Here is an 18,345-nt window from a genome sequence, read left to right on the forward strand (position 1 = left end):
ATTGAGGTATAATTTACATAAAACAGTAATGCACAGATTTTAAGTGTTCAGTCTGATGAGTTTTAACAAATGCCAACCAACCCCACTTCTTATTCTTTTTTACCGTGTATGTTAGGAGTGTTTGAAAATGACAAGAACCATCTTGAAATAGCTTAACACAAGAAGGGAAATGTATTGCAAGGAACTTGAGGACAAGGATATTATCCTACGGAAGGGATTGGAACCAGGAAAGCCTTTTTCTGCACTTCTGCTTCCTTCTGCATATTGCTTGCCCCTCTGCCTCGCCCCCGCCTTCCTGGCAAATAGTAAAGGTTCAGTAAATAGTAGCTTTAATTATTATATCATTTTTGTATACTTGTATTTTTTACAAACAGTTATCTCACCCTTTTAAATGGCTATTTTATTGGATGTATGTCCCATAATTTAATAAGCAGTCCTCTATTCGTGGACACTTAGGTTGTTTGCAGGCTTTTCCTTTCCAAGCTATATAATAGTGAATTTCCTCATTCATGTCATTTCACACATTATCTTTATCTCTTAAGATGATTTTCACTTTCTTCTTCGATTTATAGTTAACTACATGCTGGAATCCTATTAGATTTCAGCTCCTTGAGGGTCCAGTTCATGTCTGACTTATCTTTGTAAGCTAAATGCCTAGCATAGGGCCTTGCATGTAGTAGCTGCTTAGTAAATGCTGACTGTGTGAATAAGGAAAGGAATTGATCCAGCACTTAGTGGGTTACTACTCAGAACAGATAGTCTCCGATGACCAGGCACCGTGGTAAGTGCCTGGGATTTACTGGAGTCTGCACTACAGACCCTGCCCTCATGGGATTTCCAGCCTAGTGGGGAAGCTTGATAAATTGTAAATCCTGTGCTGGAGTGGCTTTGAGCCACCTGCCTGGTGCATGTTATGGGTGGAACCACTTTGAGTCGAGAGAAAGGAGGCTTATCAGGCAGCACAGTACAGGTTTAGTATATGTTGGTTCTTGAAGGAAGGACTTAGATAATGGAGAGGAGAGAGGTGGGCTTTAGAGAGCGAGGGCAGGAGAATGGCCATTCATTGCTATGGAGGTGGCAGGTTTGCTATTTTATTTCTTCTTGGCTGTTGTCATTCACTATCCTTTGGTGTGGGCCCTCTCTGAGGGGCAAGGCAGTGCTCTAAAAATAAATCTGTTAGGTCTTTTGAACCAGGCAGAAGCAGGTCAATTCTGTCCTCCAAAGGGAGGAAATCTCACCAAGAAGATGAAGTTGAGTTGGTGCTTGAAGACTGCCTGTTTGGCAGGGGTGCTAATCCCAGAATTACGGAGCTTTGTTCTCTGTACCAATGTTCAAATATAAATTTAGCTTTTAAATCTCTTTGCTTTATAGCATGCTGTTGTACTTTTTGTTTTGTAAACATCCCCAAAATTTACATAAATCGAATTTTACAGTTTTGACCATTTTCCTTTCATATCCATACATCTATGTTTATATATGTATATATTTGATAGCATATATATATATATTTTTTTTTTTTGGGGTTTTTTTTTTTTTTTTTTTTTTTTTTTTTATTTTTAGCATATATATTTTAATATATCATTTGGTCTTCTTAAAATAAGATTTTTGTAGCATATTGTCACATTCTCATTTATCTAAAATTCTTTAAGATTTTAGGATACTTTAGCCTTTTGTTATCAATTGCAAGTAGCTCTTGCCCTTGGGTTTCTCTGGCCCTTGGTCTCTGTCACAGACTGAATGTTGGGCAAATATGTTAGACATCAAGGATTTCTCTGCTTAAAGAAACCCTTCATGGATCCTTTTTGAAATAAGAATTACAATCTCCTAATTTAGCATTATTTTAACTTAGCATTATATATCTACCTATATATAAAATATTCCTAGATCTATGTTTTTGGAAAAACATTCTTAGATTGTGATACACAATGTATTTTGTCTCACAATATAGATAACTTTAGGGTAATATTTCTTGGATATCTTTTAAGAGTATGTGGTGATAATGCCATACGTTGTAAAGGCCTTTTCAAGGTTATTGTTCATTTTTTCATACAGTATCCCTTGCATAGAGTTCGCGTTAAAAAAAGTATTTTAGAGCTCAGTGCTGAGAAAAGATTTGTTTTTCCTGAGGAACTGATATACTTATTCCTTTCCAATAATGACAGCTATACAGTTGTTGGTGTTTCCTTTTCTGCTTTGACTGCCAGGAAAATCAGAGGCAAATTTTAAGTTCATTCATCGAAGACTGTTAACCCACATGATTGACATATTTGTATTTTCCTTCTTCTTGGTCCTGATTTTCTACATTTACTTTAATGTTATCTCATGGTAGGTGATTTTGCCCTAAATTGTCACAAATCTTTCATGGAATTGAGGTATAAAAGAATAAATATAAACAAAAAAATTTTAATCTAGTTTAAAACAATGTATATAGGTTTCAGTTAGTATTGTTGACAAACTATCAAGTCTGCCAACTGAATACAAATTCTAAAGGGGATCTCCTTTCTAGAGCTTCTAATTCAGGGGACTAGCTGGTGCCTCTTGGGTTTCTAGGCACCTTCACTGAGTGCTAACTTTCTCACTTTCTTCCTTGGCATAATTGCTTTATTTGCCTATTATTCTATTGATCTCTTTTCTACTTTAAAAATACATGTTTCGGGCTTCCCTGGTGGCGCAGTGGTTGAGAATCTGCCTGCCAATGCAGGGGACACGGGTTCGAGCCCTGGCCTGGGAAGATCTCACATGCCGCGGAGCAACTGGGCCCGTGAGCCACAACTACTGAGCCTGCGCATCTGAAGCCTGTGCTCCGCAACAAGAAAGGCTGCGATAGTGAGAGGCCCACGCACCGCGATGAAGAGTGGCCCCCCGCTCGCTGCAACTAGAGAAAGCCCTCGCACAGAAACGAAGACCCAACACAGCCAAAAATAAATAAATAAAAGCCATTAAAAAAAAAAAAATACATGTTTCACAATGGGTGGGGTTGGATAAAGTCATTGCTTGCTTGATCTAGTTTGGGCATTGATCTTGGATTGTAAAGCTTTGAGGAACTTTTTAGGGTGAGTTGCTGGAGCAGAGCAGGATGAATGTGCAGATCTGGATGTTCAAGAGAAATCCACCCAGGAATTATGTTTTATCATTGGCCTCATTTTTCAGTACTGACTCCTTAAGATTTGTTTGATGGCTGTAATCTTTGCATTCTGGAAGCTTCTCAAAAGGACTCTAAGAGAGCCTTCCTATCGTGGGTACCTCTCTGCCCTACTTGTCTCAGAGTTGTTTTATTTTTGGCCTTGTTTGCAAACTGTCAGACTCTTTTAAAAATCCTTCAGGAAGCCATAAAATGAAAAGAAATTGAGTTAATCTGTTAAAATGAAAGCTGAGCACTTCTCTGCCTCTCTGCCTGCCATATCAAAGGAGCTTCCTCTGAATGAGGATGTCTGCAGGCATTATCTCTCACTAACTTTTACTTTGAGCCCAGATTGCTCCTGAAGCATCATACCAGCAAAGGCAGGTTTCAGACTGTTTGAATCTGATGCCAAATCTCTGCCCACTCTGTCAGAAGGGATGTAGCTGTATTAATTCCTTCTCACTGTTACAGCGAAAGCTTCCTTCTAGGTTGGCCAACAGGCATGCCTTTTAGGAAGCCTCTTCGCTTCTCTTCTCCTCCACAGCCTTAAGTAACTTCTGACACAAGACACTCCAGATCTCCTGATGGAATTCCATAGGGATTTACCTGCCTGATATAAGTAAAAGCTGCCACTCTTTTTTACTCCTCCTTTGCTTTCCTCAAATGTTGGGAGAGAAGCAAGCTTCCTAAAACCTCTGGCAAGAAATGTAGAAGCAGAAACTCTGTCCTCCAAGATCTACTTGTAACTCCTCCAAATGCGATGCTGGAATGACAGGTGCTCTTCCGTTGGGCCCCATTCCTGAGAGGCTTGGCTGGTGCCAGCATGCCATCCTGCTGGCAGCAGGTCTGCTTGCCCAAGAGGGGACATGTATTTGAATAACCCTGGAATCAGGCAGGAAATTCTGAGTGACAAAAGTATCAATCCAGAGATACAACTAAGGTGGAAATGGCCAGAGTATGTTTTGATTAGTGATTGGTTTAATTTTTCCAGGAAATCTATAGGAATACCATTTCTAAAATTGCATGGATATTCCCTGGAGAAAGCTAAGCACTCATTGAGAAGTGTTTTCATTTTTCCTTGTAGAGAGTAGAAATGGGTTGCCGTCTGTCTTGCCAAGATGTATCGATAGAGTTCCCAGGACATTTCTTTGCTCTAGAGCTCCATGTCGAGGAGGAGGGAAAGCCAAGCTGCCCTCTGGAGAGGGCCTAGCACCTCTGGAGGTCATTTTCATACCTTCAGAAGGTAGCAGTTGCGTTATAGTGCCATAAGGAGCTTTGCAATCAACCAGACCAAAGGTTTGAATTCTCCACTCAGCCATTTATCAGCTGTGTGACCTTGATGAACAAAGTTAACTTATCTCCTCTGAGGCTTAGTTTTCTTGTCTATGAAGTAGGGAATATCAATGCCAGTTTGTAGTGTTTTTCTGAGTATCAAATTAGATAGTGTATGCAAAACACCTTGCTCAGGGCCTTTGTATGTATTAGGCACTCAGTAGCTGTCCAGCTTTCTTGATTAAATCCATCTCTAATTATAAACTCTTAAAATCTGAGGAGTTGAAGCAGTCATTCCCCTATTTAAGAAATCTGTTTAACAGTTTTATTGAGATGTAATTGATGTATTTTATATTTTTTTTTTTTTTTTTTTATGCGTTACGCGGGCCTCTCACTGTTGTGGCCTCTCCCGTTGCGGAGGACAGGCTCCGGACGCGCAGGCTCAGCGGCCATGGCTCACGGGCCCAGCCGCTCCGCGGCATGTGGGATCTTCCCGGACCGGGGCACGAACCCGTGTCCCCTGCATCGGCAGGCGGACTCTCAACCACTGCGCCACCAGGGAAGCCCTATTTTATATTTTTATTATTTATTTATTTATTTGGTCAGGTTGGGTCTTAGTTGCGGCACGCGGGCTCTTTGTTGCGGTGCGCGGGCTTCTCTCTCTCTAGTTGTGGTGCCCGGGCTCCAGAGTGCCTGGGCTCTGTCGTTGCAGCACCTGGGCTCTCTGGTTGTGTTGCGTGAGCTTAGTTCCCCGACCAGGGATCAAACCAGTGTCCCCTGCATTGCAAGACAGATTCTTAACCACTGGACCACGAGGAGAGTCCCTGTGATTGATGTATTTTAGACCACACATATTTAAAGTGTACAGATTGGATGAATTTAGACATATGTATACATTTGTGAAACCATCACCACAATCAAGATAGTGAACGTATCCTTCACCCCTTAAAGTGAAAGTTTCGATGCTCCCTTGTAATCTGTTCTTCCTTAACCTTCCCCTTCCAGTCCTAGGCGACCACTGATCTGCTTTCTGTCACTGTAGATTAGTTTGCATTTTCTAGCATTTGACAGTAAGTTCTCTCCCTCCCTCCCTCCCCAGCCTCCCTTTGGCCTGCCTTCTTTACTCCACATTGATTTTGACATTCATCTGTGTTGTTGAGTGATACAGTAGTTTGCTCCTTTTGGTTGCTGACTGGTCTTCCATTGTGTGGATATACCACAATTTGTTTATCTGTCCCCCTTGTTGATGGACATCTGGTTTTGTTTTCCAGTTTTTGGCTGTTACGCATAAGACTGCTATAAACATTCAAGTGTAAGTCTCTGTGTGAACATATGCTTTCATTTCTCTTAGGTAAATACCTAGGAGTTGTCTACCCAGGTCATTTGGTAAATGTGTATTTTAACTTTTTAAGAAACTTCCCAACTATTTTCCAAAGTGGTTGTGCCATTTTTAATTCCCAAAGCAGTGGGTGAGAGCTGCAGTTACTCTGCATCCTCACCAACACTTTGTTATTCTGTCTCTTTTTGATTACAGACATACTAGCGGGTGTGGAGTTTTTCGAGGTTTAGATTTCCCTACTGATTAATAATGTTGAGCGTCTTATCAGAAGTACATGTTCATTTGTTTTGTTGGTGGGTTTTTTTTGTTTGTTTTTTTTTTTTGGCCGCACCGCGGGGCATGTGGGATCTTAGTTCCCTGACCAGGGATTAAACCCGTGCCCCCTGCAGTGGAAGCTCAGGGTCTTAACCACTGGACCGCCAGGGAAGTCCCTAGCACGTACTTATTTGCCATCTACGTAGCTTCTTTGCTCATTTTTTGGTTTATCTTATTAATTTGAAAGAGTTCTTCATATGTTCGAGACATGAGTCCTTTGTCAGATATATATTTTACAAATATTTTCTCCCAGTGAGACAATTTTCTTTGTGGCTTCTCTTTGCACTTTTGTCTTTTAAAGAACAAGCTTTTTTTTTTTAATGATCTTTACAGATTTGTTGGCAAAGGAGCAGTTTAAAATAGTATTGTAGCTGATGCTGCTAATTAAAAAAAAAATCTTAATATCCATCTGATTAACAGTCTGAAGCAGTGCAGCGCTGAAAATGCATAAATAAGCAGCTTCATTTATGAAGAAAACAGTGCTAGGGCTCATGTGTTAAACAACTTTTTTCCCCTGACTGCCCTTGTTTGAAGAATGTACATACCATTGGTTTGAGATTTATACCTTTACTTATTTTTTGAGGAGCAAGAACATGTTTAAACAGCTCACTTAGCTTCTGCAGTTCGTTCTTCTTGTCATCTTTCGTCACTTTCTCATCACCTTCACTTTGTGCTGCTTGACGTGGATTTTACTGATCCGATGAGTCATAGCCTTGATGATGAAGTTCTCTTGCTTTACTCCTTATTCTTTAGACAGAAGTTCTGTCTTCAGTGAACTTTCCCTTCTTTTTTCTTATTTTCCTTTTGGTTGCCCCTGGCAGTTTCTTGCTCAGTCCAGTTAAGGAGCCACACAGCTGGGCATCTCCATCAGCTCAGGCCAGTCAGCACACGATGAGAACAAGGGGCTGCAGCATCTGCACAGAGTATTCTCAACTAACGGAGAAACCGTCCTCAAAATGTCTTAAGAACCCTTTTCTATGTAAAAGAGAAACGTTTCTGGAATCCTATGTCAGATCTTTTTGGGTATGTTTGTTGGCTTACTTTTGTTTGTTTACTTGTTTTAAAATTTTCATTTTGAAATAATTATAGATTCACAGGAAATTGTAAAAAAGAAAAAAAAAGTACAGAAGGTCCTGTTCACCCTTCATCCCTCCTTCCCTAATGTTAGCATCTTGCATAACTTCAGTGCAGTAGCAACACCATGAAATTGACATTGGTACAATCCACAGACCTTATTCAGATTTCACCAGTTATACGTGCACTTGTTTGTGTTTATGTATCGTTGTATGCAGTTTTATCACAACGGTAGTTTCATGTAACTACTTCACAATCAAGATGCAGAACTGGGGCTTCCCTGGTGGCGCAGTGGTTAAAAATCCGTCTGCCAGTGCAGGGGACATGGGTTTGAGCCCTGGTCTGGGAAGATTCCACATGCCGCGGAGCAACTAAGCCCGTGCGCCACAACTGCTGAGCCTGCGCTCTAGAGCCCGCACGCCTAGAGCCCGTGCTCCGCAACAAGAGAAGCCAGTGCAACGAGAAGCCCACGCACCGCAACGAAGAGTAGCCCCTGCTCACCACAACTAGAGAAAGCCTGCGCACAGCAACAAGACCCAGTGCAGCCAAAAATAAATAAATTAAATAAATAATTTTATATATATATAAAAAAAGATGCAGAACTGTTCCATCACTACAAAGCTCCTTCATGCTACCTTGTAAGAACCATCCCTGCCCCCTTCCATCCCCAAACCCTAAGCCCTGTTTTCCATCTCTATAATTACATTATTTCAAGAATATTATATAAATGAGATCATATAGCCTGTAACCTTTTGAAATCAGCTGTTTTCACTCAGCATAATTCCCTGACGGTCTGTTATTGCGTGTACCAGTTGTTCTTTTCTTTTTATGGCTGAGTAGTATTCCATAGTATGGATATTCCACAGTTTGTTTAACCATTCATCCAGTGAAGAACATCTGGGTTGTTTCCAGTTTTAAGCTATTATCAATAAAGCTGCTATAAACATTAGCATACAGGTTTTTGTGCAAACATAAGTTTTTATTTCTCTGGGATAAATGCCCAGGAGTATAATTGCTGAGTCATATCATAAGTGCATTATTAGTTTTAGAAGGAACTGCCAAACGGTTTTTCAGAGTGGCTGTACCATTTTATATTCCAATCCGCTAGGTACGTATGATCCAATTTCTCTGCATCCTCATCAGTTTTTTGGTGTTGTTACTATTTTTTGTTTTAGCCATTCTGATAAGTAGCTTTTTGTGTTTTTTTTAAAATAAATTTATTTTATTTATTTATTTTTGGCTGCATTGGGTCTTCATTGCTGCACACGGGCTTTCTCTAGTTGCAGCGAGCGGGGACTACTCTTCGTTGTGGTGCGTGGGCTTCTCGTTGCACTAGCTTCTCTTGTTGCAGGGCACGGGCTCTAGGCGTGCAGGCTTCAGTAGTTGTGGCACACAGGCTCAGTAGTTGTGGCTCGCAGGCTCTAGAGCACAGGCTCAATAGTCGTGGCGCACAGGCTCAATAGTCGTGGCGCACAGGCTTAGTTGCTCCGCGGCACGTGGGATCTTCCCGGACCAGGGCTCAAACCCGTGTCCCCTGCATTGGCAGGCGGATTCTTAACCACTGCGCCACCAGGGAAGCCCCTGATAAGTAATTTTAACACTGTAGTTTTAACTTTGATTTCCCTAATGGCTAATGCTATTGAACATCTTTTCGTGTGCTTATATTTCACCTGTATATCCTTTTTGGTAAAATGTCTGTTCCTGTCTTTTGCCCGTTTTCTAATTGGACTGTTTGTTTTCTTTACTGGTGAGTTTTGAGAGTTCTTAATATAGTCTAGATACTAGTCCTGTGCAAGATATGTAGTTTGCAGATATATTTTCCTAGTTTATAATTTGCTTTTTCATCCTCTTACAGAGCGAAAGATTTTAATTTTTATGAGGTCTAGCATACCAGTTTTCCTTTTATAGATTGTACTTTTTGCATCAAGTCCAAGAATTCTTCACTTAGTCCTAGATCCTGATGATTTTTTTCTATTTTTTGTCTAAAAGTTTTATACTCTTATGTTTTAGATGTAAGTCTTTGATCCATTTTCAGTTAATTTTTGTATAACGTGTGAGATTTAGGTCAAGATTCTTTGTTTGTTTGTGGATATCGAATTGCTCGAGCAAATATTTGTTGAAAAGGCTATCCTTCTTTGTTTGACTTAACATCGGGAGCGATAATTCCTCCCACTTTGTTCTTTTGCACAGTTGTTTTATCTATTCTAGGTCCTTTGCCTTTCCACATAAACTTTAGAATAAGCTTGTTTTCGTCTACAAAAAAATTTTGCTGAGATTCTGATAGTAATTGTGCTAAATCTTTAAATCTTTGTGGGAAGAATTGACATCTCTGTTATATTGATTCTTCCAATCCATGAACATGGTAAGTCTCTACAATTATTTTGGGTCATCTTTTATTTCTTTCATCAACACTTGTAATTTTCAGCATAGGATCCCATTCGTATTTTGTTAGATTTACACTTAAGTATTTCATTTTCTTTGGCAATACTGTGTTTTTAATTTCAGTCGCCACACAGTTATCTCAGAGCTTTTTGTGCAGAACTGTGGAGTGGTGTGAGGTTTTCATGTTCATGGCAAAGGAGAGAGGAGGAGTTGGAGTTTGAAACTTGAATCACAGGCATTTGAAAACCAGGTATGGAGAATTCCCTGGTGGTCCAGTGCCGAGGGCCCAGGTTCACTCCCTGGTCAGGGAACCAAGATCCTGGAAGCCGCGCAGCATGGCCAAAAACAAAAAACAAAAACACCAGGTATGGAAACAGTGTAGGTGTAAGAGCAGACAGACTTGGATTCAAATCCCATCTCTGACACTTAACTGACTTTGTGACCTAGGGCAAGTCATTTAACTTCTCTGAGCCTATTTTCTCAACTGTCAGAAAGGGAGAATAATACCTCCTGTGCAAATCTTTTGTAAAGCTCTGAGATAATATATATATATATATGAATGCTCTGTGTCTAACACAGCTCTCCCTATATCTTAGTTATTATTTCTGGCCACAGTGGAATCATCATTTATGATCCACAAATGGAGAGGCAAGTGTACCTGCTGTTAAGAGCAGCAAATGTTTCTTGAACCCCTTCATGGTGCTAATTTTCAAAGATGTGAAGTCTTGACATAGCTCTGGTCCTCAAGGGGCTTATAATTTTGTTGAGGAAACATGTTATATGTATAAAAATTCCAGGACTAGGCATCACTTGTTAAGTTCCAAATGTGTGGTGCGGACAGTGGGTGCATCAAAGAACTTTTTCTTCCTGGGTTTTGTTTCCCCTTTTGTACCCTGTTCATCAAGGTGGCTTCTGGGTGTTGTTGATGAGAGAATGTGTAGGGGTGGGAGGGGGTGTGTACAGATTTAGGGGAGGGGAGTCATGTGGGAATATGTAATTAATTTTTATACTTTCCCCAGTAAACCATCGACCCTTTTTATGATGTCATGAGGGATTCCTTAATTTTGCAGCTGCTTCCTGATTACGTCAGAGAGGAGCCTCTCACCCCACAGCCTGGAGCTGCACTCATACAAGAATTGGAAACAAATGAAGTGCTGAATATCTAATGGCTTCCACAGGGAGAACCGTTCAGACTTCCCAGGCCTCCTTCTGCAAGGTCTTCCTCAAGTATTTCTGACCCCCTGAAGTGTCTTTGTTCTGGAAAGACAGGACTGGCCCAGAGCCAAGTGGGCGGGAGCCTGGGGACTCCTCCCTCTCTCCAGGTGTTCTGCATTCCCACATTTCTACCCCTTTCCTGGATCTCGTTTGGTGGGTGTTACCCTTTTTGAGGTCTCAGGATCCTCTGGAACTTGCTGAGATTATCAGTGAGAGTCCTTCCCTCCCCCACATCATCTCCACCTTCTCTTCTCTTGATTTTCCTTCTGCAGCATTTCTCACATCTGTGCACTCCTTTCCATTCCCTCTCCCACCTCTTATAAGAAAGATGTTACATTTATTTGGCATTATAAAGTTTATGAAGTGCTCTACATGTAATTCCTCTTAATTCAAACAAGTTCATGTCCTCTTAGCTTCCCAACCAGTTTGCCTCCCTGTTACTTTTTTTCCAGCCATGCTAATCTGTCCTGAATGCTTTAACTGGATTAATCTTCGTAAAATACTCACCTCTGCCTTCACTCAGGAACCGTGAGCGAGTGCCCTCCTCGCTGCCTGTTGGGTCAAGCCTGTCGTTCCTTGCTGTGGCGTCGCAAGCCCTATGCTTTGTGGTCCCTGTTTTACCATGTGCTGAGTACGGTGCTTGCCGTCTGGGTACATGCCTGGTGTGTCCCTACCTGCGTGCCTCTTTAGCACGCTCAATCCCTCCTTCACCCTGCCCAGTTCATCTTTTGCAGCCCTGCTCAGAAGTGCTCTCTTCTGTGAAACCTTCCCTGATATACACGAGCTAGAAATGATTTTCTTTCCTTCTGGTGAGAGAAAGCATCTTATTTCCACCTTCCTGTGGCATGTAATAATACATTGTCTTGAATTACAGCTATTTGGGTGTTTGTGTATTCTTCCTGTCTTCCTCATTAGAATATCATCTTCTCATGGACAGTATCCTGTTTTCCTTTACATCCTCCACAATTGGGCTAAATAAACAACTTTGGAATTAGTCGGAGAGGTCACTTTGATAGGAGGTTGGGATTTCCTTTGCCCCGACATCTACCCGCTAGAAGAAGTCAGAGTTTTATAATCCTAGAAAATCCAAAAGGAGTAGGGGCTCTTAGGGAAGGAACATTACCTTCCATGTTCCTTTGTCTTGTCTCAGACGTACGTTGTTCAGGGATATGTCATGGACTGCCTTCCACCCAGTCGGCCTGTGTTCTGCCATTATGCATGAATACTTTGCTTGGGTGTATTGGTGCCTGGTTTCTCTGACTCATTCATTCTCCTCCTTGGGCAATAAAATGATGCCCTGATGGCCTGGACATCTCTGCTTTTGCTGTGAGATTTTTGTATGGTTCCTATGAAACAACTGCTTCTTCCACCTCCCTTTCAGCCAGCAGCTGCCACAGGGAACTCTGTGGCTCACACAGCAGCAGTCGAAAGATGCTCTCACTGCCCACTTCCTGTAGACGAGGAGGTTTTGGTGGGCTGCTCAGGAACACTGCCAGCTCTGTGTCTGACTGGTGACTGACTCATGAGAAAAGCAGCCTCATGTCTGAAAGATAAGAGCCAACAAATCGCCTCCAGGTGGTGTTAGTTTGGAGGTGACTGACCATTCATTTCCTCTCTCTGGGAGGAGCCGGTGGGGACGGGATCAGTGAATAAGTGGTCTTGCCTGCATTTTTCTCCGGCTATTAGTGAAGCAGCTGAGCAAATGGTTGGTTCTCTCTGCTGGAGTGGTGAGTGGACCCCAGTGCCTTCTGGATGCCTTCTGCGGCTGTCAGGGTAGCAGACTTATGTGTCATCCATCCTGTGTCTTCCCTTCATTACTCTTCTCATTCTCTTGCTAGGAAGTTGGCTGTGTGCACCAGGCGAACCCTGCTTGTTCCATTGCTGCCAGGTTTCTCTGTGACCCGGCAAACCTCGTCCCTACTGATTTGGTGTCCTCCAGATCTCTCCGTGACCCAGGCGTTGATCAGAAGCAATGGTTCTGAACCACTGTCCCTTGGCTGGGCTCGGTGGGTCCGGGCAGGTGGGCCTGCCTCTCCTGCCGTCCTCTTCCCTCTCCCCCCTCCTGCCTCGCTCCCATTTCCTGCAGGAGGACGCTCTGCCATCCTGGAGCCGTCAAGCACAGCTTTGCTTTGGCAGCACCGTCGCGCACACACTGGTGGGAGAGGGGACGTGTTTATCACTTTTCCTGGAGATTATCTGTTTAAGCACTTCTCTGACAGTTACAATAACAAGGGCAGTGTGTTGTGTTTCCCAGCAGAAGGACACTTGCTGTTGAAAGATGTATAGCACTAATTAGAAATACATAACATCCGGCCACATGGCAGCCTTCTCCCGGCCGCTCCATTTCCTGATTTCATACAACTTTGACGACAGTTGGTTTATGTTTTCCATGAATATGTTCTCAGAAAAATGAGAAGGTCTCCCTGTTACATAGGAGCGGGAAGAGTGTTTCTGCTTGAGCAGGTATTTGGCCAGAGGAATAGTGGGAGATGTGGTCACCTGCCCATCTGAGAGCATGTGGGAAGGGGCAGAACCAAGTTCAGACTTCAGGTGACTTTCTTGGTAAGAAATATTTCCATCTGACTTCCTTAGCCAGAACCATCCCCCTACACCCTTGAGCAAGCCTGCTTTTGGAAAGAAGGGAAAAGGCTGTTTCACAATGTTAATGAGTTCCTCAGTTCATGTCAGGCTCCAGCTACCTGACACAAAGCCAGAGGAACCCAGGCAAATACCAAGGCGAACAATGCTTTTTCCTTCCCCACCCCACATCACGTGCTGGCCTGGCCCAGCCCGCTCTAGGGATATATACGGGCATCTGTAAGACCGGGACCAGTTTCCTAACCCTAGAGTGGGCGGACCTGGGAATCTGGATGCTGTTTTACTACCCACTTGCATAAGCGTGGGTACGTCCCAAGGACTGGCATCTTACAGCTTTCAGTCCACAGAAGCCTAAGTGAAGCACAGAGCATCTCCTGAAGATACCATAGCACTTAATACATTTCTCCCTGGAGGCACTGGGTCTGAGTTGCCATGGTTACTGGGGGTAAATAAACCGTTTGCAAGGTCCTAAGATTGCAGGGATCCTGTCTTATTTGTAGCTTTGTTCTTCAGCACAGGGTCAAGGACACTGTAGATGCTCAGTGCCTGTGGTACCACTGAGCCTTGGAGGAGGGCAGGCCTTCCAGAAAGTGCTCTGTATGAAGAGCTGACGGAGACCCAGGCATTCTGACCCCCAGATAGCTGTGATATCACCACCTGCTTGATCGGAGCAGAACAGCTTACTGATTTGTACCTCCCCATCAGTCAGACCAGAACACAGCAGGGAGTGCTGTCAGGCCCTTCCTGGGGAGATGGAGGGGTGGGGGTGGGTGGGTGAAGGGTTGAGGTGACATAACCATGGCCAAGAGCAGAGCAGTCATGAAGCTACCTTTTAGCTGCTGCCCTGAGAGGTAGTTGAGCCCTTCCAGACACAGCTGAGAGGCTCCAGTTGTCGCTTCCCCACCTGGTCCCCAGACCTTATTGCAAGAAGCTTTAAAAAGGAGCCAGCCTGGACTCCCCAGAGGCCTCAGTGTCATTGTTCTTAAGCAGTTAGTTCTCCCCCTTGAGCCCTAGCCCTGTGCACTCTGAGAAGGAGTCTAACCTGAGGTTGACGTTCATCATAAAAATAGAAATGGTCTTGGTGAAAGTAATCTCCCTTTGCCCCATCTTATCCTTATCGAGGCTGATGAGAGTGTCTTGTAGTCTTGGGCTTCTGCCAGTCCTTGGAGCTAAGATACCCGCCTCCATCCCTTCTGAGGGCCTTCTGTGTGCAGGTAACTTCTGCCTAAGATGCCCAGTTGATGAGGGGACACTAATGTGTACTCAGTGTGTCAACTACCAGGATGTGGCCTCTACTCCTCCTCTCCTAGTTCCCTCTGTTACGGACTTATTCTCCCATTCTGGGATTTGTTGCTAATTAGAGGCAGGCTGCTGGCAGTGCTTGGCAGGGGCCTGGGCTGAGCTGGGGTGGTACAGACAGTCCTGTTGCCTATAGTAAGGGTGGAGGAGAGAAGTTGGCAACTTTTCCTTGGGATGGCTTACACATCTTCCCCTTCCCTACTTTCCATCCTCCCTCCGCTTTGTTCTTAGATGCTTGTTTTTTGTCTCTCTAGCACAGGTTTAGGGCCTTACCGGAAGAAGAATGAGCCTGGTGATCTGTTCTAATCACATGGATTGTTACCACTTCCTTACTGCCTGCCACAGTTGAACTGGAAAGTTAGAGGGTGACATTTGGGACCACTGGGCATCTGGAAAGATGGTAGGAAAGCCACTATAGAAGAGTTGCTACACTGATGCTATTCATATGTTGGGACCTTCTGAACAGCAGCCCGTTCCTACTCACCCCCAGGGCTTTCTGAAGTGGTTTGGGGCTGGCTTTGCATACTCCAGTCATGTTTGCTCCTGTGGCCAAGACGGTTAGGAATAACTGTGGTTGTGTAGCATCTCCTGGAGTAAAGATTTCAATTAGGCCCCACTGGAAAGATGAGTATCAATGAGGGGAGAGGCAGGAGGGCTCCCCCTTGGCTACTGAGGTTAAAATGCAAGCAGGGACAGAGATCAAACATGTGGCTAATTATCCTTTTAACACCTGGAGATTCTGGGAGTTCTCCTGTATTCAGACAGAAGGAATTAACAGATCAGCTGCTGCCAAAGCAAGCGAGCCTGGCCCCTGAGTCCGTCTCCTGTGCGTATAGGGTGTCTCCTGCGCCGAGGCTGCAGGCTGGACTGCTGCCTGCTGTTTGTCGCCTGTTTCTCTCAAGTCTGGATGATGTGCCTATCAGAGAGGGCCACGGACCAGGGGCAGGTACAGGCAGTGGTTTGAAGGTGTGTATGTAGCTCCCGCTAAAGAATAGCCCTGGCCACCACCAAGGTGGCTCCTTTCCCTGACCTGCAGCCAGAGGGAAGTTGGGCAGGCTGAGAGAGTGAGGGGGATAGGGTGCTAGTACTGGAAACCAGATTTATTTCTTAGCCCTAGGGGAGAGAACTTGTGAAAATTAAAGCTAACACTGATTAAGTGCTTATTATGTGCCATGCACTGTCCTGTATAAAGTTAACTCATGTGGTGAAAATAGGTTATTTGTTTAATGTGTGTTCTCTGAGGAGGAGGAACAGAGAGAAGGTAAGGATGGAACCAAAGCTTGGTGATTCAAGAAGATAACTTTTAAATGTGTATTTTTCTGATCTTAATTGGTGATTGTATTCCCGCTATGTATACATTAGAGAGACTGAGTTAATTGAGTATGACTTCTTGTTGCTGTTGCTTCACATCCTCAGCAGGCAGCTAAAGGCAGAGAGCATGCAGGTGTGGCTCAGGCTGCTCGCCTTGGGGTCGCTGATGCTGGGGAGGTGATGTGATACAGAATTTACACAAGTGAGCCTTATAATAACCTTATTGAGTGCTGACCCACAGGCCGGTCATCGTGGTAAGTGCTTCACGTGCATTACTTTATTTAGCCTTTCGACTACCCTTTGAGAGAGGGAATATTACAACACCAGTCTTAGATGAAGGGCAAGGAGCTCGGTGATGCAAGCAAGGACTCGCACCTAGTAAGGTAGGGAAGAGGAGCCCTTGGCCCCCGGGATACTGATGGACTTCCCTTTGCTCCTGCTCAGACTGCTTCTCGGAGGAGTGTCGCTCTGTGATCCAGGAGCAAGCCGCAGCCCTGGGCCTGGCCATGTTTTCTCTCCTGGTGCAGCGCTGCACCGACTTACTGAAGGAATCAGCCAAAGGTAAGCAGATGAGGGGCCCTGACTGGTGGACGTCCCAGCTCCTGGGTCCTGCCCAGACAAGCTCAGAATGCCATGCTGCTTTCTCTGCGTCTTCTCCCTCTACTCCAGGCTTCCTTTTGCCCACCTAACTAGTCCCATTTCCTCTGGCCCTCTTTCCTCCTTGTAGAAAGGAGAGGAAGCGTCTTTCCTCCTCTATCTTTTCACCTTTAATAGTTAGGATTTTCAGTGTACCTCTGAACTACTGCATGTTCCTGCAACTTAAAAAAAAAAAAAAGAAAGAAAGAAAAATGAGTTTCCCTTGGTGTTCATAATCCATGTTTTGGTTTTCCCCTCTATCTGTATGTCCCTGTTTGTCAGGTACCTGGTGGGGGCTATAACCACTGTGGACCAGCCATCTCGGTAGACTCACTGGACCAGAGCAGGGGTTCTTTTTAGCCCTTTGAGCAGTGTCCCCTTATCCGTTAAGGCTGCCCTTAGAATTCCAAGCCTGATTGCTGAGCCGTGTAAGGTAGGTCTGAAGGGTGTACCTTTCTTTCAGCTTCTGGATTAGTTTTTTTTTTTTTTTTTTGCGTTTCGTGGGCCTCTCACCGCTGTGGCCTCTCCCGTTGCGGAGCACTGGCTCCGGACGCGCAGGCTCAGCGGCCATGGCTCACGGGCCCAACCGCTCCGTGGCATGTGGGATCTTCCCGGACCGGGGCACGAACCTGCGTCCCCTGCATCGGCAGGCGGACGCTCAACCACTGCGCCACCAGGGGAGCCCTAATTTTAGTTTTTTAAGGAACTTCCATACTGTTCTCCATAGTGGCTGTATCAGTTTACATTCCCACCAACAGTGCAAGAGGGTTCCCTTTTCTCCACACCCTCTCCAGCATTTGTTGTTTGTAGATTTTATGATGATGCCCATTCTAACTGGTGTGAGGCGATACCTCACTGTAGTTTTGATTTGCATTTCTGTAATAATTAGTGATGTTGAGCAGCTTTTCATGTGCTTCTTGGCCATCTGTATGTCTTCTTTGGAGAAATGTCTATTTAGGTCTTCTGCCCATTTTTTGATTGGGTTGTTTGTTTTTTTAATATTGAGCTGCATGAGCTGCTTATAAATTTTGGAGATTAATCCTTTGTCCGTTGATTCGTTTGCAAATATTTTCTCCCATTCTGAGGGTTGTCTTTTTGTCTTGTTTGTAGTTTCCTTTGCTTTGCAAAAGCTTTTAAGTTTCCTTAGGTCCCATTTGTTTATTTTTGTTTTTATTTCCATTACTCTAGGAGGTGGATCAAAAAAGATCTTGCTGTGATTTATGTCAAAGAGTGTTCTTCCTGTGTTTTCCTCTAAGAGTTTTATAGTGTCCGGTCTTACATTTAGGTCTCTAATCCATTTGGAGTTTATTTTTGTGTATGGTGTTAGGGAGTGTTCTAATTCCATTCTTTTACATGTAGCTGTCCAGTTTTCCCAGCACCACTTATTGAAGAAACTGTCTTTTCTCCACTGTATATCCTTGTCTCCTTTGTCATAGATTAGTTGACCGTAGGTGCGTGGGTTTATCTCTGGGCTTTCTATCCTGTTCCATTGATCTATATTTCTGTTTTTGTGCCAGTACCATATTGTCTTGATTACTGTAGCTTTGTAGTATAGTCTGGAGTCAGGCAGTCTGATTCCTCCAGGTCCATTTTTTTCCCCTGAAGACTGCTTTGGCTATTTGGGGTCTTTTGTGTCTCCATACAAATTTTAAGATTTCTTGTTCTAGTTCTGTAAAAAATGCCACTGGTAGTGTGATAGGGATTGCATTGAATCTGTAGATTGCTTTGGGTAGCATAGTCATTTTCACAATATTGATTCTTAAAATCCAAGAACATGGTATAT

General features: G+C 43.8%; 1 protein-coding gene across 4 annotated transcripts in view; it reads left to right on the forward strand.

The window, feature by feature from the left end:
- The window catches only part of SMG6 (SMG6 nonsense mediated mRNA decay factor), a 234,875-nt gene that overhangs the window by 82,565 nt on the left and 133,965 nt on the right, over positions 1-18,345 (forward strand). For 2 of the 4 annotated variants that reach the window (XM_032615690.1, XM_032615689.1), the window contains exon 11: positions 16,371-16,487. In XM_032615690.1, coding sequence (XP_032471581.1) covers positions 16,371-16,487 — 117 coding nt within the window. Of the gene's footprint in view, positions 1-14,892; positions 15,016-15,465; positions 16,488-18,345 lie in introns of those variants that run through there. The other 2 variants (XM_032615691.1, XM_032615692.1) reach the window with 2 other exon arrangements.

This window comes from Phocoena sinus, chromosome 20, assembly GCF_008692025.1.
Source record: "Phocoena sinus isolate mPhoSin1 chromosome 20, mPhoSin1.pri, whole genome shotgun sequence".
NCBI classification, from domain to species: Eukaryota; Metazoa; Chordata; class Mammalia; order Artiodactyla; family Phocoenidae; genus Phocoena; species Phocoena sinus.